The sequence below is a fragment of the Leuciscus leuciscus genome, assembly GCF_965113295.1.
Source record: "Leuciscus leuciscus genome assembly, chromosome: 1".
Lineage (NCBI taxonomy): Eukaryota > Metazoa > Chordata > Actinopteri > Cypriniformes > Leuciscidae > Leuciscus > Leuciscus leuciscus.
In genome coordinates this window covers 21637455-21660653 of record NC_138725.1, presented here as the reverse complement: position 1 = coordinate 21660653, position 23199 = coordinate 21637455, and the positions used below count along the sequence as shown (strand labels likewise).

At 43.7% G+C, this 23199-nt stretch overlaps 1 protein-coding gene across 1 annotated transcript; it reads left to right on the top strand.

Annotated features, from left to right (window-relative positions):
* Positions 1-16043: 16043 nt before the first annotated feature.
* On the top strand, positions 16044-17735 carry LOC309509120 (uncharacterized protein; the record flags this gene model as incomplete). The annotated part of the gene is made up of 3 exons (XM_082183671.1): positions 16044-16991; positions 17093-17186; positions 17315-17735. Exons 1-3 carry the CDS (start codon positions 16313-16315, stop codon positions 17733-17735), a joined length of 1194 nt encoding a protein of 397 aa, XP_082039797.1. The 5' UTR covers positions 16044-16312.
* Positions 17736-23199: the final 5464 nt, after the last annotated feature.

Sequence of the window (23199 nt, the reverse complement as noted above, 5' to 3'; positions counted from 1 at the left end):
GGCCACACCCAGCAGGGAGCGTTATCCACCCGTGCCTCCGACCCTGTACTCAGAGGTTCGCACCCTCCTGAGGGGGATGTTGGATAAGGGAATTATCCGGGAGAGCAGCAGTCCTTGGGCCGCGCCGATAGTACTGGTACGGAAGAAAAATGGTTCTTGGAGGTTCTGTGTGGACTACCGGCGGCTCAACCAGGTGACCAAAAGGGATGCTTTCCCACTGCCCCGAGTAGAAGATTCTCTCACCAGCCTTACACAAGCAGCTTGGTATTCGACACTCGATCTGGCCAGCGGATACTGGCAAGTCCAGGTGGATGAGCGGGACAGGGAGAAGACTGCGTTCACTACCCCCTTTGGGTTATATGAGTGGGACCGGATGCCCTTTGGCCTCTGCAACGCCCCAGCCACTTTCCAACGGCTCATGCAGCGTTGCCTGGGCGGCCAACTAATGGAGACCACGCTTGTCTACCTCGACGACGTGATCGTCTATTCTCCGGATTTCGGGTCCCATCTCCAACACCTGGAACAGGTCTTTCTCTCCCTGGAGAAGTATGGGCTGAAACTCCAGCCGGATAAATGTCAGTTTTTCCGAAAGGAGGTAAAATTCTTGGGCCACATTGTGAGTTCTGGAGGGATTTCTGTCGATCCGGAGAAGGTGGTGGCTGTGCAGGGGTGGGCCACCCCTAAGACGGTACGGCAGGTTAGATCCTTCCTGGGCTTCGTCGGATATTATAGGCGATTCATTAAAGACTTCTCCAGAATCGCCAAGCCGATCAATCAGCTGCTGGGAGGTACGGGACGAGTTCGGGGTCGAGGGTCGCCATCGATTCAGTGGGATCCGGCGTGTGAGGAGGCCTTTCAGAGGCTCAAACAGGAGTTATTACAGGCCCCGATTTTGGCTTATGCCGACTTCACACAGCCTTTCATCCTGTACACAGATGCCAGTAACCTGGGCTTAGGAGCTGTCCTGGCTCAGAAGCAACAAGGAAAGGAGAGGGTAATCGCTTATGCGAGCCGAAGCCTGCACCCCACCGAGAGAAACGACGCCAATTACAGTTCCTTTAAACTCGAGCTGCTGGCAATGAAGTGGGCGGTGAGTGAAAAATTTAAAGATTACCTGTGGGGAGCCAGGGTGCAAGTGGTTACGGACAATAATCCGCTCGTACATCTGCAGACCGCCAAGCTGGGGGCGGTAGAACAGCGATGGGTGGCACAACTGGCGAACTTCGATTACCAGCTCCAATACCGGCCAGGGAGGGAACATACCAACGCCGATGTCCTATCTAGGCTGCCAGAGGAAGGATCATCGGGCCCGGTATTGGCTCAGGAAGCAGGACATGACGAAGGACTAATGGTGGGGATTGTGGAGGCACCCGGCCAGCCCTTGGAAGAACCCCCGGGTTGTTGGGGATGGGACCCGCAGCGCTGGAGGGTATGGCAGGGCGAGGACGAGGATCTGCTGGTGGTCCGAACTTGGCTGAGGCGGAAGGCATGGCCCGCCGGTGCGGAGTGCCGAGCTCAGACCCGAACAGTGCGAGGACTGTTGGGCCAGAGAGAGAGACTCTATTTGAAGGAAGGGGTGATTTGCAGGGCCCTCCAAGATCCCAAGTGGGGCGACAGGGTCTGTCAAGTGGTGGTCCCCGAGGGACGCTGGCCAGCGTTGTTGGAAGCCTATCACACCAGGATGGGGCATCAAGGGCAGGAGAGGACGACAGCCTTATTACGGCGACACTTCTACTGGCCCGGAATGGAGGGCACAACGAGGGCCTATCTACAGAAGTGTCCACGCTGTATATTGTTTAAGACCAGGAAAGAGGTACGGGCTCCCCTGGTTCCAATTCAGGCCAAGGCACCCTTGCACATTGTCGCTATGGACTATCTGACCCTGGGTCGGCCGGTGGACCGGATCCAGTATATCCTTGTGGTTACGGACCTGTTCACGAAGTACGCTTGGGCCGTTCCGACCCTAGATCAGACTGCCATTACCACCGCCAACGCCCTGTGGAAGTATGTAATCCAGCCGTTCGGGTGTCCCGAAGTACTCCATTCTGATCAGGGGCCTAATTTTGAGTCCAGGGTGATACACGAACTGTGCCAGCTGTATGGAGGGAAGAAGACCCATACGACCCCTTATCACCCCCAAGGGAACGGGGGGTGCGAGAGGTTTAACCAGACGCTGCTGAGCCTGCTGGGGACCCTGGAGGAGGACCAGCAGGGCCATTGGGCCGACAGACTTCCGGCATTAGTTCAGGCATACAACAATAGCGTACACAGTACTACGGGCTATGCCCCAACTTATCTGATGTTTGGAAGGCATGTGAGGCTTCCAACTGATTTGCTTTTGGGGACCATGGCGGCGGAAGAAGGGAGCAGTCTGACCGATTGGGTGACCAGGCACCACCAGCGCCTTCAGTTGGCTTATGAGCAGGTCTCGGATCAGATCAGTCGGGCCGCAGCGAAGAACAAAAGGCTATACGACCGGACGGCTCGGGAAGCACCGCTACTACCAGGGGAGAGGGTATTGGTAAGGGACAACCGTCGCCAGGGGAAGGGCAAACTAAGTGACCGGTGGGAGTCACAGCCCTATGTAGTCCAGCGGCAACCACACCTAGACCAGCCGGTGTATGCCATCCGTCCTGAAGGGAGAGCCGGTCCAGAGCGGGTGTTGCATCGCAACCTGATTCGCCCCTGTCCGAACTATCCGACTCCTGCTGCCGAAAAGCCCCCCGGTGAAACAGCATGGATGCCCCAGTTGGTGGGATGGGCAGTGGTCCCGAGGGGATTAGGCATAGAGCCACGGCCTGAAGAGCCTATTTCTCCACCCAGGCGATCCCAGCGGAAGAACCGAGGTCAGTCCCCAGCTAGATATGGAGACTGGGTGTCCGGCTCCCGTTCTCGGGACTAGAACGGTTTGGCGGGGGAGTATGTCACGGTGTGACAAATGAGGGTGGAACTAAAGTTCGCCGCAATTGTGTCCCCTCCGGTACAATAACAAGGAAACACCACCCCCCGTGTAAATGTGTATCTGTTGCCTTGCCAACCGGGATGAGGAAATCGACATCAGGTGTGGGGAATTAATCTAGAGCCATGACGAAGCTATGTGGGCATTGAGAAGGATATAAAAAGCCAGCGAAGAGAGACTGTTGGGTGGTTCTCTCCCGTGAGAAGTCGTTCTATTTGAGTGTTGCAGAGAAGAATTGTGGGGTGCAAAGGGAAGTGTTGCTGGAGGGGACTCGAGGAGTGTGGAAGAGTTGTGAAAACACACCGTTTGCCTGGAAGGGAGAGAGATAAGTAATCGACCATTGTATCTCGTACCTGCATGTTTCAACGCTGAATTTGAGGTGGATTGGAGTGCTTTGATTGTGCTATTTAAATGTCACTGAGTGAATTATACTGATTCATGTTCGATCTCTTGCCCTCTTCCCCCGTGTTGGAACGGTGTTGTGAATCCGTCTATGTCTGTGGAGGAAAACCCTGAAACATCTTTTTCCCAACATTGGAGCTCGTTGCTTGTGGCACGGAGACCCCTGGGTGAGTGCTGGCCTTATCTGCACTTATTGAAGTGGATTGCAGTGCTTAAATTGACGTTTCCCCCCCTCACGTTGCATGTTTGGAGTGAAATTGCCGTGTGTGTGTGGAAGATTTATTCTCTTTTGCCGTGCACTCCCCACGTGCCATGCTGGTCTACTGTCCGTAACTGGAGCTTAATAATGTCGATCGGCCCCATCTGTTGAGGACTAGAAGGAACAGCATCTGTGAGTCAAACTAACCTCTCTGTTTTGAAGTAGTGATTCTGACTGTCTTAGAAGAAGCTCTGTCCAGCCTGTTGACTTAAGTTCGCTACTTGCCTGTCAACCCACCTGTATGGTGAGAAGGTTTGCCCCCCTTGCAACTCACGTGAGACTGCACACTCTATCTGCAATCTTGATTCTGTTTGTCTTAGCAGGAGCTCCGCTCAGCCTGTTGACTTTGAGTCTGCTGCAGCCCTAAGCCCACCTGTATGGTGTGAAGTTATCTGTCCCCTGCAACACACGTGAGAATTGTATATTGCTGTTGAAGTTGATTCTGTTTGTCTTAGAGGAGTTCCGCTCAGCCCGCGACTTGAGCTTGCTACGATCCCAAGTCTATCTGCATGGTGTGAAGTCGTCTGTCCCCTGCAACACACGTGAGAACTGTATATTGCTGTTGAAGTTGATTCTGTTTGTCTTAGAGGAGTTTTGCTCAGCCCGCGACTTGAGCCTGTTACAACCCCAAGCCCATTCTGCATGGTGTGAAGTCCTCTGTCCCCTGCAACACACGTGAGAGCTGTATACTGCGGTTGAAGTTGATTCTGTCTGTCTTGGAGAAGTTCGGCTCAGCCCGCGACTTGAGCCTGTTACAACCCCAAGTCCATTCTGCATGGTGTGAAGTCATCTGTCCCCTGCATCACACGTGAGAATTGTATATTGCTGTTGAAGTTGATTCTGTCTGTTCTAGAGAAGCCCCACTCGGCCTGCGACTTGAATCTGCTATAGCCCCAGGTCCATCTGCATGGTGTGAAGTTATCTGTCCCCTGCAACACACGAGAAGCTCCGCTCGGCCTGCACCTTTGAGTCTGCTATAGTCCCCGGCCCATTTGTATGGTGTGGAGTCACCTGTCCCCGGCAACACACGTGAGGCCTATATACTGCTGTTGAAGCTGACTCTGTCTGTTCTAACTGTCTGTCCTAGAGAAGCTCCGGTCAGCCTGTTGACTCGAGTCTGCTGCAGCCCTAGAGTTCGAACTGTCTACTCACCTGTGGAAACTTACCTGTCCGTCGTAGGCCTCTGTGAACTTTGCATCAGTGTGGGAAGAGGATTAGCCCTGACTGTATACCCACCTGTAGAAACTCACCTGTCTGTCGTCGGTCCCTGTGAACCCTGCATCAGTGTGGGAAGAGGAAGGGTCCCGACTGTCTACTCACCTGTGGAAACTCACCTGTCTGTCGTCGGTCCTGGTGAACCCTGCATCAGTGTGGGAAGAGGAAGGGCCCCGACTGTCTACTCACCTGCGGAAACTCACCTGTCTGTCGTCGGTCCCTGTGAACCCTGCATCAGTGTGGGAAGAGGAACAGCTCGACTGACTACTCACCTGTGGAAACTCACCTGTCCGTTATAGGTCCCTGCGGACCCTGCATCAGCGTGGGAAGGGGAACAGCCCCGACCGCATACACACCTGTGGAAATCCATCGATCCATCTCAGGCCATTGCGAACCTTGTATCGACGTGGGAGTGGGTCCCGGAGACTGCTGTATTGCCTCGATTCCGGGATCAGAATCAGAATCAGAATCCTTTATTGTCACACCACTAACAACACATGTGCCGTAATGAGTGAAATTCTTAAGAGCGTGCTCCAGACAGCACAGAATACAATTAACAAAGAAGACAATATACAATTACAGTTAACATATATGAGCAATATACAGATGACAATGTACAATATGCAGTATAGCTTAATATACATAGTAGCAGCTAACGTACTTTACAGTTTTAACAGTGCAGTATTATACACATTATGTACAATATACATAATAATATATAAGTTAGAATTACAAATATACAGGTATACACAGTGCAGTATGATGCGCATGGTTGGTATTTCGGTGATATGGATTATTGTATTAATCAATGCAGTGCACTGTGTGCTGTGTAGTGCTGCTGCAATAAGTGCAGTGTGTGCTGCTGTGGAGTCCAGTGTTGAAATGAGGTGTTGAATGAAGTGCAATGTATGGCAGGGGATATATTGGTGTGTGTAAGATGTATCAGTTCTGGCTGTTCATTAACCTGATAGCCTGAGGAAAGAAGCTGTCTCTCAGTCGGCTGGTACGGGATCGAATGCTGCGGAAACGTCTGCCTGATGATAACAAAGAGAGCAGTCTGTGGGACGGGTGGCTAAAGTCACTGATAATCTTCTGGGCTTTCCTCATACACTGCCTGGTGTAGATGTCCTGGAGGGAGGGAAGCTCACCTCCTACAATGTGGCTGGCAGTTCGCACGACCCTCTGCAGAGCTTTGCGGTTGCCGGCAGTGCTGTTTCCAAACCAGGCAGTGATGCCGCCAGTCAAAATGTTCTCCACGGTACAGGTGTAGAATGATTTGAGGATGTTGGAGGTCATTCCAAACTTCATAAAGGCACCTGAGAAAGAAAAGGCATTGATGTGCCTTCTTAAGCACTGCCTCTGTGTGAGCAGACCATGTAAGATCCTCAGTGATGTGGACGCCGAGGAACTTAAAGCTGTTGACCCGCTCCACAGGTGTCCCCTCGATGGTAATAGGGGTGTGTTCTCTGCTCTGTCTCCTGAAATCCACCAGCAGCTCCTTGGTCTTGTCGATGTTAAAGGTCCCATTCCATGGATTATTTTTATTATTTTATCATGTTTCCAGGGGTGCCCTTATAATGTTAGTATGTTTTTTAGATCAAAAATTGTTATAATTTAGAAATAAAAGGCATATTTCCTAGCCTGATTTCATTCCCTGGTTTGAACACTCTGTTTGAAGGGGCGTGTCTGCTGAGAGACTTCAGCGTAAACGCCCTGTGCTGTGATTGGCTGAAATGCTTGCATATGAAATATCTGGCATTACATGTGAAACTATCTGGAAAACTTTTACTATTACAGCTATTATACGTTTTTACTATTACAGCTATCGGGATTAACGAATCGTGAGAATTTTTTTAAGTATTTAGATCTATTTCAATCACATAAAAAATTGCAGTAACGAGCATTGAGCAGATGACAGCCTGTTGATCGCGTGAAAAAAGATCTTATCATTGCAACGCAGTTTCAGCACTCACTAATGATTTCACCAATGCAAACATGAGGTATATAAATACAGTAAGAGCTTCGTTGTGCAGTGTAACAGCGTCATTGATTTCATAACGAGTTTTGGCAAGTGTCCATATTAAACTCGCGCTGTGTGATTGACAGCTTGGACGATTGGAAAGGGGTTGTTCTTTGATCGCTTTCTGTATATTAATCACAGTTTAAGTAAGATTATTTTCATCCTACTAAGAGAAACGATGTGAAGTTGATCGCTACTTCCATATTAAATCACTACTTGTACTTACCGCTTGCTGGAATATAGTTGAAATTTCCCCCTTCGTCAGTATGAAACGCTGAGAGAAGCCTGCTTGATATTATCCCAGGTTAGAAAAACAGTCCGTGGTGAAAAGGACAGAGCAAACTAACAACTTCGAATTAAACTTTTGCGGTATCCGATTATAGGTAAACATCAACCGTCTGTTGACATTTCGCCATCAATACGCCTCTGTTCCTGTGGGCGGAGGTTAGTCTAAACACGGTTCTGGTGATGTCATTAATGCAGGAAGTAGAGGGGTGTAGTCCAATCCAGCCGTTTTATGTAGTCAACTTCTGTTAAATAAAATATCTCGCTTGGCATTGAACTTTGAGCTTTATAATTTTACAGATATTATTTATACTCTAACAACAACATTACACACTAACTAAAGTTTGAAACATGGGATCACATAGAACGGGACCTTTAAGAGAGAGGTGGTTCTCCTGACACCATTTTATCAGTGTGTGCACCTCCGCTCTGTAGGCCGTCTCATCATTGTTAGTGATCAGGCCTACCACCGTGGTGTCATCAGCGAATTTGACGATGATGTTGGAGCTGTGTGTAGCTGCACAATCGTGTGTGTACAGGGAGTACAGGAGTGGGCTGAGAACGCAGCCCTGAGGAGCACCAGTGTTGAGGGTCAGTGAGGATGAGATGGTATTGCCGATTCTGACCACCTGACGTCCAGCTGCACAGAGATCTGTTTAAGCCCAGCACCTGGAGCTTCGTGATGAGTCTGGCAGGCACTATGGTATTAAATGCTGAACTGTAGTCCACAAACAGCATTCTCACATAAGTGTTTTTATTTTCCAGGTGGGAGAGAGCGGTGTGAAGGCAAAAGGCAATAGCATCATCAGTGGAACGGTTGCTACGGTATGCAAATTGTGGTGAGTCCAGTGAGGCAGGCAACACAGAGCAGATGTAGTCTCTGATGAGCCTCTCAAAGCACTTGCTAAAGATGGGTGTCAGAGCAACAGGCCGCCAGTCATTCAAGCATTTGATTTTAGTTTTCTTTGGAATAGGCACAATTGTGGATTTTTTGAAACATGAAGGAACCACGGACAGAGAGAGGGAGAGATTGAAGATGTCTGTAAAGACCCCGGCTAGTTGGTCTGCGCATGACCTGAGTACGCAACCTGAAATACCATCTAGACACGCAGCCTTGCGGATATTCACCCGACGGAACGATCGAGCTACATCCGCGACAGAGACGGAGAGTACACTGATCTCCCTCTGTGACATGCGCGGGAGCTATCTCTGTGTGGGCGATGTTGTGAGCCTCGAAACGAGCGTAAAACTGGTTCAGCTCGTCCGGCAGAGTGGCGGCAATGTTTCCAGTGGCGGGTTTTTTCCCTTTAATGTCTGTGATGTTATTAATGCCCTGCCACATGCTTCTTGCGTTGTTGGTGTTGAATTGTCCTTCAATTTTTACCTTGTATTGTTGTTTGGCGGCTTTGACGGTTTTCCTGAGATCATAGCTGGTTTGTTTATAATCCTCTTTGTTTCCGGAATTAAAGGCAGAAAGGAATTCCCCCGTGCATTTCTATTTTATTTATTTATTATTAGGCCTGTTATTTATTTATTATTTTATTTTATTTTATTATGTTGCTTACGATATGCTGCTTGTCTTAGTGTTATGGTGTTTAACAACGATATTATGTTAATGCCTGTTTGTTATTTGAAATTATAAAAAATAAATAAAAAAAAACCTAGTGAGTGCAGTGCAGTCAGTGCGGCACGTCACAGCGCTTCTGCCCCCCTGCGCGTCCCCGGTGTCAGGACCTCTAACCATAGACAGTATATAAAAGCCTCTAACTAGAGACTAGCTTGCTAGCCATCATCAATAATGTGGAGAGCAATAAGGGACTGATCATACACATTGTATGCTGAAAGAGGATAGTAGTCCAGTAGAACTTCCTGCTTAATGCACACATAATTGTCTTGGGCCACTCCTAGGTCACAGTACACACCTGTGTCACATAACTTTACAAAAGTATGTTTCTCTGAGACAAAATAGACCGAATTATGAACAACAATAACTAGCATAATCTTCCCCATAAGAAGCCCTTCATCACTGTTCTCTGTACATCCCCCTTCTGTAATCTGTGCCTTTGACTGTAACATAGTTACAAGCCACTGCCGACTGTAACTGGAATGGACAACTGGCTACAGATGCCCTGATCCTGTCATTGTAATCGTCAACATGAAAATCAGTCCCCTTTTCTGCTTGTACAAGTGGAGGGAACAAGTTTCCTGCACTCAAGTACGCTTGTAGAAGTTGGTGCCTCTCTGCTAGAGTTTTGCACAAATTCTTAAAATTGTGCAATTTTCTGGCACACTGTTTAAAAAATGTATGTTTGCTCTCAAATCGGAGTGTCCATAGGCGAATAAGTGGGCCAAAGTGAATGATGAGAGATGGATAGTGGCACAGATAATGGTGCTTTGGTCTGAGGGGGGCATTGGGGAAAAGCCTTGTCCTGTTGTCTATGTACTCCTCTATGAGGACTTTAAGATACGCAACCTGGCCCTCTGTAATGACCGGTGCACAGATGAGCTCAACAATCTCCCTCAGCTGCAAAATGATTTGCCACACCTCATTTTCGCAGGGATCTTTAATCCTGTCACCCACCATGAGTGGGAGAAGTCTAAGCAAACACCAGTTCTGAACTGCATGCCCACTGAGCTTGTCGCTGCTGGGAGAGAGGTCTGCTGGTTTGTCCTTACCATCGTTAACTTCATATCTGAACTGGTTCTTGCATCTGTTTAACTGCAGGTATGTAAAATGATTATCCTCAACTAAATGGCGAATATATAAAGGAAGGTCATAAGCTATGACTCCCTCAAATAAGTCATGGCCTAGACATGGTGGTAGGCCAGGCTGGCAAACATGGAAATGTGAAAGCTGATTGAAAGGATAGTGAAACTTGATGCCGCATACAGAGTCAGTGGCAGTAGTTTCCTGCTCTTGCAAATTACTTGCGTATGATTGGGCTGTTCTTTTGGTACCACACGATATAGGATTAGTCAGGAAATCATCTCTACACACCTCACAGTAACGACAAAAATAAGTAGACCGACTGAAGTTCTCCAAGAATCCTCCAATAGAATGGGATCCCAGGTTGTCTCCTGCAATGGCAACCAAAGAGCCCTTTAGTACAATGCCATCAGATGTGACTACACCTCTCTGCTCCAGAATTTTGAGGTCCTCAATCAGGGGAGCAAAAACTTTATTTACCCCCAAAATACTTAAAGTCCTGTTCCCTACATAAGAGAACAAGTTGCATCTGATCAATAGAAGATCTATTGTGAGGCAAGATGTCAGTCAGAGTTAGGTAAACCGCTAAAACCTTGTGCTTTTTTTCCCCTGAGCCCAGGGGGTTGACAACCTCAAAGGCATCTTGGAACAGTATTAAACCAAGTGAAGAAGGGTCAGCTTTCAACATTGGATTACTTTGAAAGCCTTCTCCATCCTTGACATCCTGATAGACAGCATCAGTAGATGGCTGCAAATGTGTCATGGTATACTGTTCGCGTAGAGACTAATTTTTGAAAAGTGTCACCAATGTCTCATGTGTAGGAACATACTGAGCAAAACATTCTTTGTCATTTTCATCATTGCCCAAGAGCAAAGGAACGGGATGGACATAGTTAAAACACTCTTTAAAAGCAGCCTTCCTCTTTGCATCTGTACTGAGCATTCCCCTGTTATAGAGTGTGAGTAGAACATCTCTGTTCATTTCCTCAGTGATGCTGCTTATAGCGACCTGAGGGATTCCGAGTTCTTTTAGTTTCTCACTCAGAATGTTTAGGGAATTGGACAGGCCAAGTTCATGAGCACTTTGAAAGCCATCAATAATGGTTTGAATGGTGCTTGCTGGTAAGCGTAGCTTAGATTTTGGCAGCTACGCAAAGATTTTGGCAGCTTGATCTCAGTTTGAGATCAAGATGGCAGCAGCAGGTACGACGGGAGTTGTCATAGCGCTCCTTGTTTATGTGTTATTTTTGGACAATTTAAGATATAGACTCAACGACACTGCCTGTTTATCATCACAATGCAAGTACTACAGTGCTGGCAAAAAATATCCGGGAGCAATCTTACAAGTTCCACACAAAACTTCGAACAATAAACATTTTGGATTTGGGAGACACGCCGTTGCTGCGGCTTTTGTTTTTCCATCTCTCTACTGCTCAATTAAAAGCAGGAAAAGCAATGCACGCACTCTACAAATTCCTCAAAGCAGCACGCTTATAATCGCCATTTGCCTACTCTTATCCGGGGACATACACCAGTGTCCAGGACCCCTCAAAAGACTGGCGGAACGTGAACCCCGGGCTACCATTGCGTTGGCCGCCAACAGCTACTCTGGCCACTATGGCATTGACTCAGACTCACCTGTGGGCCTGGAGGTGGGGGCCGGCGTTCTGGCGTGCGATGCGCTGCGTCCGTTGACGCGCGCCGGAGGTCCCGTGGGGACTGCCGTGGGCACATTGGACCTTGTGCCGGGGTTGTCCTCGGGCTGTGGTGGAGTCGGGATTGCGGAGGGAGGATTGGCAGCTGAGATGCAATCCACAGTGGCCCTCGATGCATCTAACATGGCGACAGTAGGGGTTACTACTGCTAGCGTATCGGCTAAGAGGCTACAAACAACTGTAGCATGCATCAATGGTCATGTGACATTGGCTGTCAATATGACAGCTGAATTGGAAACAACGCCACTTACGCCAGGGATCCAAAACGGGTTCGTACCTGACTGCACTCAGATTGCACCAAACTCCTGCCAAGTTATTAAAAAGATTAGAAATTATGTAATGAGAAGATATCGAGGGACAAATATTTTCAATACATTAAACCAGGCTAAATTAATATGGGACAATAAAAATAGGCCAAAAGGGCTTCTTTGTGCTCACCTTAACATACACAGTATGCTCCCTAAACGAGAACAACTGGACAATATTCTCAGGAATTCAAATATTGATATATTAGGCCTATCAGAAACTTGGCTTAAAGAATCATCGCCTGAAGCTGGTGTTGTTTTCCCTGACTATAATGTGTTTAGAAGGGACAGAGGTAAAGGAAGAGGTGGGGGTGTACTGCTGTATGTGAAAAATAATTTGAAGTGTTTACAACTAAGTGTGCCAAGTGAGATCAAAACTGAAAATGTTTCAGTTCAAATTTCCCTCTCTGCAGAGATGAGTTTTACTCTGGTTTGCCTTTACCGTCCACCATCAGCCAAAGTTGATTTCCATGAACAACTGCAGGCACTACTTAAACATCATACAACACACAACAAGTCCAATGAAGTTATTGTAATTGGAGATTTCAATGTGAACTGGGACTGTAAGTAAGATAGGAAAACACTAAAGCATATAATGGATAATCTTAATTTTTCCCAACTTGTTCAGCAACCAACAAGGATTACGAAACACTCTAAAACTAAAATAGATCTACTTTTCAGCGACAGACCTGAAAGGATAATTAGATCATACAATTTCCTGACTGGTCTCTCGGACCATAATATTATACTTTTTTCTAGGAAATTGTCCAAGTCGAGGGTCAATAATGATTTCCTTAACCCCACAAATAACAGGTCTCCTTATGAGTTTTTACCTAACAGCCAACGACAAAATGTGGCCACAGCCCTGTCATCACTGGAATGGGATTCAATCTTGTATGATGACAATCCTGAATTATGTACCAGTAAATTTATTAAATCTCTGAAGGATGTTATCTCAACCCATTCGAGTAGAGGGAGATATAAATGTAAAAAATGGTGCCACCTGCCATGGCTGAACAAAGAATGTAAAAATCTAATGTCAGCTAGAGACCTGATATTAAAGCAATTTTTGAAATCAGGTCTAACAACAAACCGTCAAAGGTTTACCCATATGCGAAATAAGGTAACACAGAGTCTGAGACAGGCCAAAGCTCAAGAATTCATGCCTCATGTTGAACACCAGAAAAACTGTGTGCATGTACTTCTCAAAACGTCACGTCGAAGTAAGCAGATCAAATGTCTTCCTGAATGGAGAGGAACTTCACCTGGTCTCAGAATTCAAATACCTTGGGGTAGTCCTTGATTCAACACTTTGCTTCAAAAGTCATGTAAAAAAAGTAGCAAAGGTTGTCAAATTTAATCTTAAAATTTTTTGGCACATTCGAAATAATTTAACTATGGGTGCTGCCAAAACATATTTTTATTCGATGATTATTTCTCATTTTGATTACTGTTTGACTACCTGGTCTCTTGATTGCCCCACAACACTTAAAATCATAGAAAGTCTATATAAAAAGGCATTAAAAACATTAGATAAAAAAACACTATCCCACCACCACTGTCAAGTGCTAAAAAAACATAGATTATTAGATTTTCAAAATATGATTAATTTGAAAATGGCCTGTTTGATATATAAGGTCCTTCACTCCCTCGCTCCGCCACCTCTGAAGGACTTTATTAAATCCAAAGAAAATTCTCTGAGGACCACACGAGCCTCTATTAGAGGAGACTTGATAATACCTCACAGGCGTACCACCTTCGGTCAGACGGTCCTGTCTGTCCGGGGTGGGAACCTGTGGAATAGTCTTCCTCTAACACTAAGAGAATGTACTACGTATAGCTCGTTTAAAGTCCATCTGAAAAAATGGCTATGGGCAAATCAAAGCTGCACACATTAGAATGTATGTTTTATCCTTTTTTAAACTGTTTTACGTTGTAATGTGTATATGGATGAGTGTTTGTGAAGTTGAATGTAGTCTTGTGTGAATATTATATATAGGAATTAGCTAATTTATGAATTGACTGTAGATGTACATTTTATTTTGCAATGTTTTTGCGAGTTGTGTGATCCTAGCCCGTGGGACTACGGATGGAAATTAGCCTTTGGCTAAAATCCGGCATTTTTACATGCATGTACTCCATGTTATGTTCATTAAAATGCACTGTCCCAATCAAATAAATAATAAAAAATAAAATAAAAAAAAAGATTGCAATTTCAGGTAGAAAAGTGTAAGGTTCTGCAAAAATAGGTTTTCGTCGACAGCTAATGGCATTTGTGGTTCATTATGTTCCTCGGCAGCCTCTGAATATGACTGACTGGGTCCTGGCAACGGCTCTGTAGCAATAGACTTGTCTAAAACAAGGTAATCTAAAACTGAAATATGTGAAGCAAAAGTCATCACATGTGTGAACGTGCAATCACAACCTCTAAATGGACATTTAGTTACCATTCCTCCCCTTATGTGCGTCTTCAAATGCTTAATAAGAGAGGCCAAAGTGTCACACTTAAATGCACAAGCCTCAAGCAGACATTTCAAGGATGTGTCAAGTGGTAGAGCTGATGTGTCAGGTGGTAGAGCTGATGTGCCAGGCAGTATAGGCCCAGCAGCCTGCAGGTAGGACCTATGCTGCCTATACATATGAATTTGCAGTCCTGTGTGTTTTCTGTACCTCCGTGAGCAGTCAGGCACCCCACACTGGTAGTGATAATTGGGGGCATTGCTATGCAGTTTTGTGTGTTGAACATAGTTACACACATTCTCAGACACATGCTCACAGCCAACGAATTTACAGTTGAACATTGTGCTGCATGTTAACTAGTCACCTCTAATCTATTTCTCCTCACTCTTGGCCTGACACTGAACAGGATGGTTAGCCTGCCTGACACTGAACAGGATGGTTAGCCTCGCCCTCTGATGACCTGGAAAGAAAAGAAAAGAAAAGAAAAGAAAAGAAAAGAAAAGAAAAGGGAGAAATTACACAAAGGCAACCAACAATAAGAATTTCAGTTTGAATGCAGATTATGATCATTGATCATTGTAATTTAATTTTAGCCGTACGTCAAAAATGATAGTGGTATTTATATAGTGTTTTTTTTTCTGTAGCACTTTGAGATTGCTCACTCAATGTAAAGTGCATTTACAACTTTTACAATTATTATTCATTCATATCAGGACAAGTGGGAACCCTAGTGTTAAAACCCTCCCGTTGTCGAACACGACATGAGACTAACTTACTCTAGTAAGCTCAGTCATGTTGTAACTAGGATATCCGCTGGAAAAAATATTTTTTCATGGACCGTTTGAATCACTAAGTTATTAAAGTTAAACAGCTGACTAACTAGTCCTAACAAGGACTAAAATAACCTTGACTAATTACAGAAATGTGCACACATAAATAGTAATGTTTGTCCCATAATTGGTTTTATAAACTTTACAAACACCAGATTTGTCTAAACGGTGATAGTGACATGAAAAATTATAGCGAAACTCTCGTCATTACTAACATTACTACTATTAGCAAATGCTGTGAGAGAACTTTCAACAATTCCGGGCACTTGCTAACAAAATGTGAACTGTGTCATGCGATAAACGTTTATTTGAAAGTAAATATTATTACCATATTAAAATAACATGGGTGTAAGTGCAGCAAACATGCATGCTGCTCACCTTCTCCATTCAGCCCGGAATAGAAGAGGGACACGACGCGACACGAGTTCGGTTATGTCATGTGACTTCCAAGGGCATATTTCAATACAATATTTCACTGTAATAATACTGTTTAATGCTGTGAAATCCTTAATTTTTTTCACTGTGTTACTGTGATATTACAGACCTTGTTGTGATATAACAGCAGGTTTTAGATTGCAAGATTTTACTGTAAAATAAGAGTTAAATGCTGTAAAATCCAAGGATACTGTGGTTTTTACAGGTATTCATTGGGATATTACAGGGAAACTTAATTACAAGAAGTTACTGTAAAATAATACTGGTAATTATTGTGAAATGCTGGTAATTTTTAACAGTGCTGGCTAACATCATTTCTTCAGCGTGCCACCTCCCTGTCCGTCCGCTGTCCCCAAGCCACCAGCATGCAGCGCGCAGCGCGCAACAAGCTTTAACAAAAGCAATGTGAACTCCTTCTTCCAAAATTTACAGAAGGTCCTGGATCGCCACAAATTCAAAGCGAAGGATATCTGGAACATGGACGAGACAGGTATATTCATGAAATGTTAATTAATAAATAGATAGATAAATGAATTTAATTATCCATAAATAAATAAATAAATACATTAATAAATAAATAAATACTAGTCATAAACATGTGCTTAAGTTCATTTAAAAGTTAACATTTCATGTAACAGTTCATTTGTTTTTGCAGGCATTACCACTGTGCAGGTGCCAGGTAGAGTCATAGCGGCCAAGGGGGAGAGGCAGGTCGGAGCCATGACTTCTGGGGAGAGGGGGACATTGGTCACCATCGCCTTCGCGGGTAATGCGCAGGGCAACCATGTCCCCCCGTTCTTCATATTCCCGAGAAAAAAGTTCAAGGACCACTTTGTCAGGGATGGTCCGGCTGGCTCCATTGGGTCTGCAAATGGATCTGGGTGGATGCAGGAAGCAGATTTTTTGCTGTACCTTCAGCATTTTGCCATACACACCCGTGTGTCCAAGGAGTCTATGCTGCTTCTATTGCTGGACAACCACCACTCCCACATTTCGGTAGCAGCAATAGATTTCTGCAGGGCACACGGGATTGTGATGTTGTCCTTCCCACCTCACTGTTCCCACCGCCTCCAGCCTCTTGATCGAAGTGTGTTTGGTCCGCTCAAACACTACGTTCGCACAGCGTCAGACCTTTGGATGAAAAACCATCCAGGCCAGCACATGACGATTTATGATATCCCCTCCCTGGTGGCAGCAACACTACCCCTGGCAGCAACACCAAATAACCTGGCAGCTGGGTTTTCCTGCACCGGGATCTGGCCCCTGAATCCCGAGGTCTTTGATGAGGATATCTTTGCCCCGTCATTTGTGACAGACCGTCCTCCTCCCCCACCTCCTCCCCCACCTCCTCCCCCATCACACAATGCAGACCAGGTGATGGAACCCTCTGCGACTCCTGGTACATTAAATGGATGGATAAAAAAATAAAAAAATGCATGAATGAATGTTACATTTAAAATGAACAAGTTCTTTAAAAGAATGTCATCCTTCCATTTGCAGACATTGATACTGCCCAAGAATTCAGCCCAGAGGCAGTCCGTCCCTTTCCTAAGGCTGGTCCTAGGAGGGAAAATAAGAGAGGAGGGAGAAGGAGGCAAGTGAAGTGTAGTGTTTGACTTCCAAGTTGTTTAACAATCATTAGCCTACATTAAAACATGACACAAACAATTAGGCCTATATAAATCAAAATAATTATTGCCAATGTCCTATTTACTGTTCCAGGACAACTGCGATACTCACAGACACACCAGTCAAGGCGGCTTTAATGAAAGAAGAGGAGCAGCGTCTTGTGAAGAAGTCCTCCAAACCACAAAAGAAGCGACTTTTCTCCATCCCCGCCGCCGCCTCAGCTGCAGTCGCCCCCGCCTCCACCCCAGCAGCAGTTGCTCCGGCTCTGAAGAAGCGCCGCTGTCAGAAGAGACTCTTCTCCATCCCTGAGTCTGACAACGCCGCTGCTGCAGTCGCTCCGGCCACCGTTTCTGCCACTGCAGACGCAGGTTCCGAGGAGGAGTGTTTGGTGTGTGGCGAGGCCTTTAATTCCTTCATGCCTGGGGAAGTGTGGGTGCAGTGCCTGTTCTGCCTTGGTCCCATGAGGCCAAACATTTGTGAGCACTACATTTGTGAATATTGTGACATGAATTAATCCTGTTATTTATATAGTTGTTTATATATTTGTATATATGTATATATATATATATATATATATATATATGTGTATCGTCGCTGTCGGGCGGAATCCTCGTATCTCCAAAACCATTATTTTTCAGGAAATTAAAAAAACTGCATATTTTTGGAGTTATTAAACATTGTATCGTTAAAGTTGGTATTATACCTTATATTGCTATCATATACTGTTGTATACCAACATTAACAAAACATTTCCCTAAAATCATGTTTAATCGGAGATACGAGATTTATGACTTGGGAGCGGGGAGATACGAGGTTACGCTGTCATTGATTAGAATGGAACAGACACAGACGTCGCTGCTGCCAGCAGTGTTTATCACAGTCTGCGGTCGCATTCAGCCTTTTGATAAGAGATAAGGCTTTAAGAGCTATTCAAATCTAATGATTGTGGTTACATACATCTTCCTAAACTCCATTTTAAACGTTTAAGAGATATGAGTGATGCAATACCAAAATATTAGGCTGTCTAAAATAGGCGGAAATTAATCTGCACGCAAACAAAATCGGCGGTCGCGTTGAGCCTTTTGACAAGAGAAAAGGCTTCAATAGCTAACCAAAGCTAACGACCGTGGTTACATACATCTTCCTAAACTCCATTTTAAAGGTTTAAGAGCTATAAGTGAAGCAGAACAAAAAATGATGAGCTGACTAACGTTGTCTAATAGGCAGAAATTAGCCTAATCTGCACGCAAACTTACCTCCGTGGCTCACGGGCTTCCTTCTGCACCGAAGCATTACAGCTATCGATTTTTAACAAAACAAGCCAACTCAAATGTATCTAACCTAACTATTTTCACTCGTTATTGTCTAAAAAACAGACAGAGTTATGCAAAAATAGGCTTAACTTACTGGCGCCAGTAGACAGACCCTTATTCTCCCATAAATAAAACCTGCTACTTGGGGTATTTTACATGCACAGTGCCAACTTCGAGTCAGTAAAATAATAATAAAAACAATCATTTAAAGCTGGTATCCAAAACATTTAATTCAATTCAAGTATAATATTAGATACATTTTAAAACTTCAATGCACAAGTATAATAAGCCTAGTAATACGTAGACATTTAAAATGCATCAATAACTGATATCATAGTTTAACACAGATAAAATCAGAGTTAAGGCTTGCTTTACGTGTTGCTCGACGAGGGTTTCTTAATCGTTGCGAGTTTCAATCCTGAGGAGACAAAATGCCGCGAGCCTCCCGCCCCCCGCGGAGTGAAGAAGAGGTGGAGTTACGAGGATTCTCAGACAGTTGAAGTGTCCAATGGAGTTACGAGATTTGCTCTCAAGCTATTTTCAACACTTTAGATTGGTTAATAATTTGTAAAAATAACAGAACCACGTGGGGACTGACCAATAGCATCGATTTGTGAAAAAATATGAAATTGACCAAATTTGGACATACGAGGTTTCCGCCCGACAGCGACGATATATATGTATATATATATATATATATATATATATATATATATATATATATATATATATAGTTTATATATTATTTATAGTTTATGATATTATACGTATATATATATATATTTGTTATTTAGCCTGGCTACTGTTCAGTTGTTTATTAAGCCTATAGCCTACTGTTAATAAATAATTATAGCCTAGCCTACTGTTCCATGTTATCATCTCTTGACTTTAATAATCATCAATTGTCCAATTTTCAATAAATTTCATTTTTCGTCTTCTGGTTGACCTCGTTTTCTTTATAATAACAGGCTATTCAAAGACTCAATATGACTCAAAGAATATGAATTGTAAACAGATTTGTCTGTCTTCGTCAAAATAGCCTATTAGAAAGAGCACGCAAAATGCGCACAGGCTTATCGCCTATTGTTTATTGGGTGACAGAACAAAAATGGTTAATATGAACCTTTAAATTAAAATAAATTACAAAATATGTTTGTAATAATATGCACATAAGTTACTTGTTAGGTACTGTTATAAAAAAAACAAGCATTAGATGAATAGTTGCCGTTTAAACTGTTATGTTTCATCCGTCCCACCCCTGTGTTTCAACCGTCCCGCTCAGGCGGGACGATTGAAACAAAGCACAACAACTCTTCAAAGTCAATTTTTACTTAAATCATTCTATATTTGTCACGAATAACACGTGATACTAAGAAAACACATATGTGAGTTGTTGATTACAAAAACAAACAAAAAATCTATCTGTAACCTTACCTTAGAAAACGATGTTTATCTGAAAAGTGTTTCAACCGTCCCGCCTCTCCCCTACTGGATAAGCTAACAAAAACAAACCGTGTCAGTTACATTAGGGGTGTGCGATATCACGATTTTTGTTTGTGGACGATTAAAATGCCTCCACGATCTCATTTTGAAGAAATATTGTAGTATCGTGCCACAGCGCATTCTATCAGTTGCACTTCTGACGCCTCTGTCTCAACATACTGTACAACGCAAAGTACATTCACATCACATGTTAATGCAGAGGTACGGGACACTGCAATTCACAAAAGTTCATTTGTTGTATGTGCTGTAAAGCCTTGCCGATTAAACATTTCATTCACATTCATTCTCGTGCTGATGCGCTGTTTCTAACATGCACTTTTCTGAGTGCAAACACCCAAAGCACACCGGCACTAAAAGCCTGTCGAACAGTGCCTGGTAACTGGACCAAGTTATCTTTTTTCGAGTCTCATTGCGCTAATACTGTAAAATACACACAAGGTTTACATAAACACAGTTGGTTATGTCTAAAGTGTAAGGCTATGTTCACACTTAGCGTCTTTTTTCAAACTGCCAGCGTCTGTTCTACATTATAACCCTATTGAGTGAACCGTTTTTTCAAAAAAGTCCTGAGCGCTTTTTTAGATGCCACCGCCGGCGTCTTTTTCTGCAGCTCAGAGCGTCTTTTTAAGTTGAAAAAAGTTCAACTTTTCTGAAAAGAACGCCCTACATCAAGCGCCTTTTTGACAGCTGACCAATGACAAGCGAGTAGCGAGACCTGTCGTTTCCATAACAACAAGAACAACTGTCTGTCGCGCACCCACAAACGTCTTTGTGAACCGACATTCTCCTCCCCGGTAACTTCAAAAGCCAACGCAAGAACCAACTTTCTCTTTCTCGACATTTTTTTGCATCACACAGCACTAGGCTACTGTTGCAGCTGTTGTTATAGCAACAAAAGACGCGCTCGGCTGCTATTTGTAACCGAACACTGCCAGCATTTTTTTTTGCTAAAAAAACGCTGTTGTCAACTTTTTCTTGTCAAAAAAGACGTTAAGTGTGAACATAGCCTAAGCAATCGTTTGAGAGAAAATCGGGTGCTTGTCAAATGCCTGTATGTTAGATGCGTGTCTGTCTTAAAGTGACAGTAGCCCAATAGTAAACATGCTTGTCCTTAAAGGGATAATTCACCCAAAAATTTAAATTCTGTCATTATTTACTCTCTAATGTTGTTCCAAACCTGTATTAATTTCTTTCTTGTGCTGAACACAAAAGAAGATATTCCAGACAGTTGCCCCATTGACTTCCATAGAAGGAAGAAATATATTATGGAAGTCACTGGGGACTAGCAACTGTCTGGTTACCCGCATTCTTATAAATAACTTTTATTTTTAACTGAAGAAAGAAACTTATTCGGGTTTAAAACAACTTGAGAGAGTAAATGATGACAATTTTCATTTTGGAGGGAACTATTCCTTTAATGTTAATAAAACAACAAAACACAAAGAGGAAATCACTCACTGCTCTTGACTGAGAAAGTCTTATCTAGTGTTTTACTTTTTTATTTGCTCATTTATTTTCTTTCTTGAATGCTATTGTTAAATACACCTGCAGCTGAAAAAAATAAAGCACTGTTTATTTAATTTGTAAAATTGTGTATCTTTGTTCTTAATTTTTAATAAAGAAAATAATGACAAAGATTTTTATCTTCGCCACTTTGGTATAAATGTCTGCCATTCTTTTTTATTTTATATTTTGTTAACTTGTACGCCTTTGTTTTTAAAAGTGGGACATTAATTTGGCTGTAATGCTCAGTCACTTGTAAAATAGTAAAAGTAACATGAAAAAGAATTGATAAAATCGTGAATCGTGATTTCTGTCAGGACCACTATCGTCAAATACGATTGACAATTAGCATACAGTTTTGATTGGCGGTATGGTTCCGTTCTGGGCGGGAACTCCCTGCGCATCCAATACCAGCCGAGCAGCAATAACCCCCCTATAGGTAAACACAACAGAACCAACATCAATGTATTGCAGATTAGGGTTGGGCCGATAGACGATAGATACCATCATTATTTTATTTTATCATCGTTATTTTGTTTTAAGGAGATAAAAATTGTGCTTATCAACCTTCAATGACATGGTAATAAAATTTTGCCCGTTTTTTTGTGGACAGGTTTTGGTGAGATTTTGGGCTGGAAATCACCATCCCAATCTGGCAAGACTGTGCACCATTACAGGCGAATAGTCATCATATCCTTCGCTCCATGAAACACGTTAATGCTCAGTAGTACACATATATGGTTCTTTAATGTATTTGCATTGTACTAAAATGTGTTAATTTTCAATGGGCATATGCGGCTGAAACAGGTAGCCTAGTGCATCCCAAATTTTTCAACATTAACATGTTAACATAACATAGTCATTATGGATTTTAGACATATATCTTTTTTTTTTAAGGTGGGGTAGTGCACCATAGGCCCCTGTGCCGCAGCCTAAGCTTTTGTCCTTAAAGGGGCTATATGCATCTTTTTCCCCAAAATAAACGTAACAATAGCCTTTTTATTTGACCATTTATGACTCAAACATCTCCTGATGAGCATACTGACACCTTGTCCGCTCACAGTGGGTGCACCTATAAGCCTGTATCCTATTTTTCCTATTTTCTGTCGGGTCGGATTTTTCCCGCGCTGTCTGCGGATGTGACGTCAAGCGCGTTCATGTTAAACGTTTCAGATCACTAATTTCAGATAAATAATTCTTACCTCAGTAAACATAATGTTGACCTCCTTGCAGCAGATGACTTGTGAAGTGTGTACGTACGAGCGCGCGCTGCGAGAGCGAGCAGAAAGGAAGAGCAGTTCTGTTTTTTGGCCACAGGTGTCAGTCGCGAGTTTAAATTTCAGAAAAAAGCATTTAGCCCCTTTAATGGCATTTTTTTCCTTACATTACTTTTACTTTTATACTTTAAGTAGGTTTGAAACCAGTACTTTTACACTTTTACTTGAGTAAAAAGCTTGAGTTGATACTTCAACTTCTACAGAAGTCTTTTTTAAACCCTATTATCTATGCTTCACTTGAGTAATGAATGTGAAAACTTTTGACACCTCTGTTCATGGGACTCTTATGACATTTCATAGCTTACACGCAATACTGTTGCCATGGTGACGCATCATGCTTGGCACGTGATTCACCACAGCAAAATAGCGCTGTATGACAGAT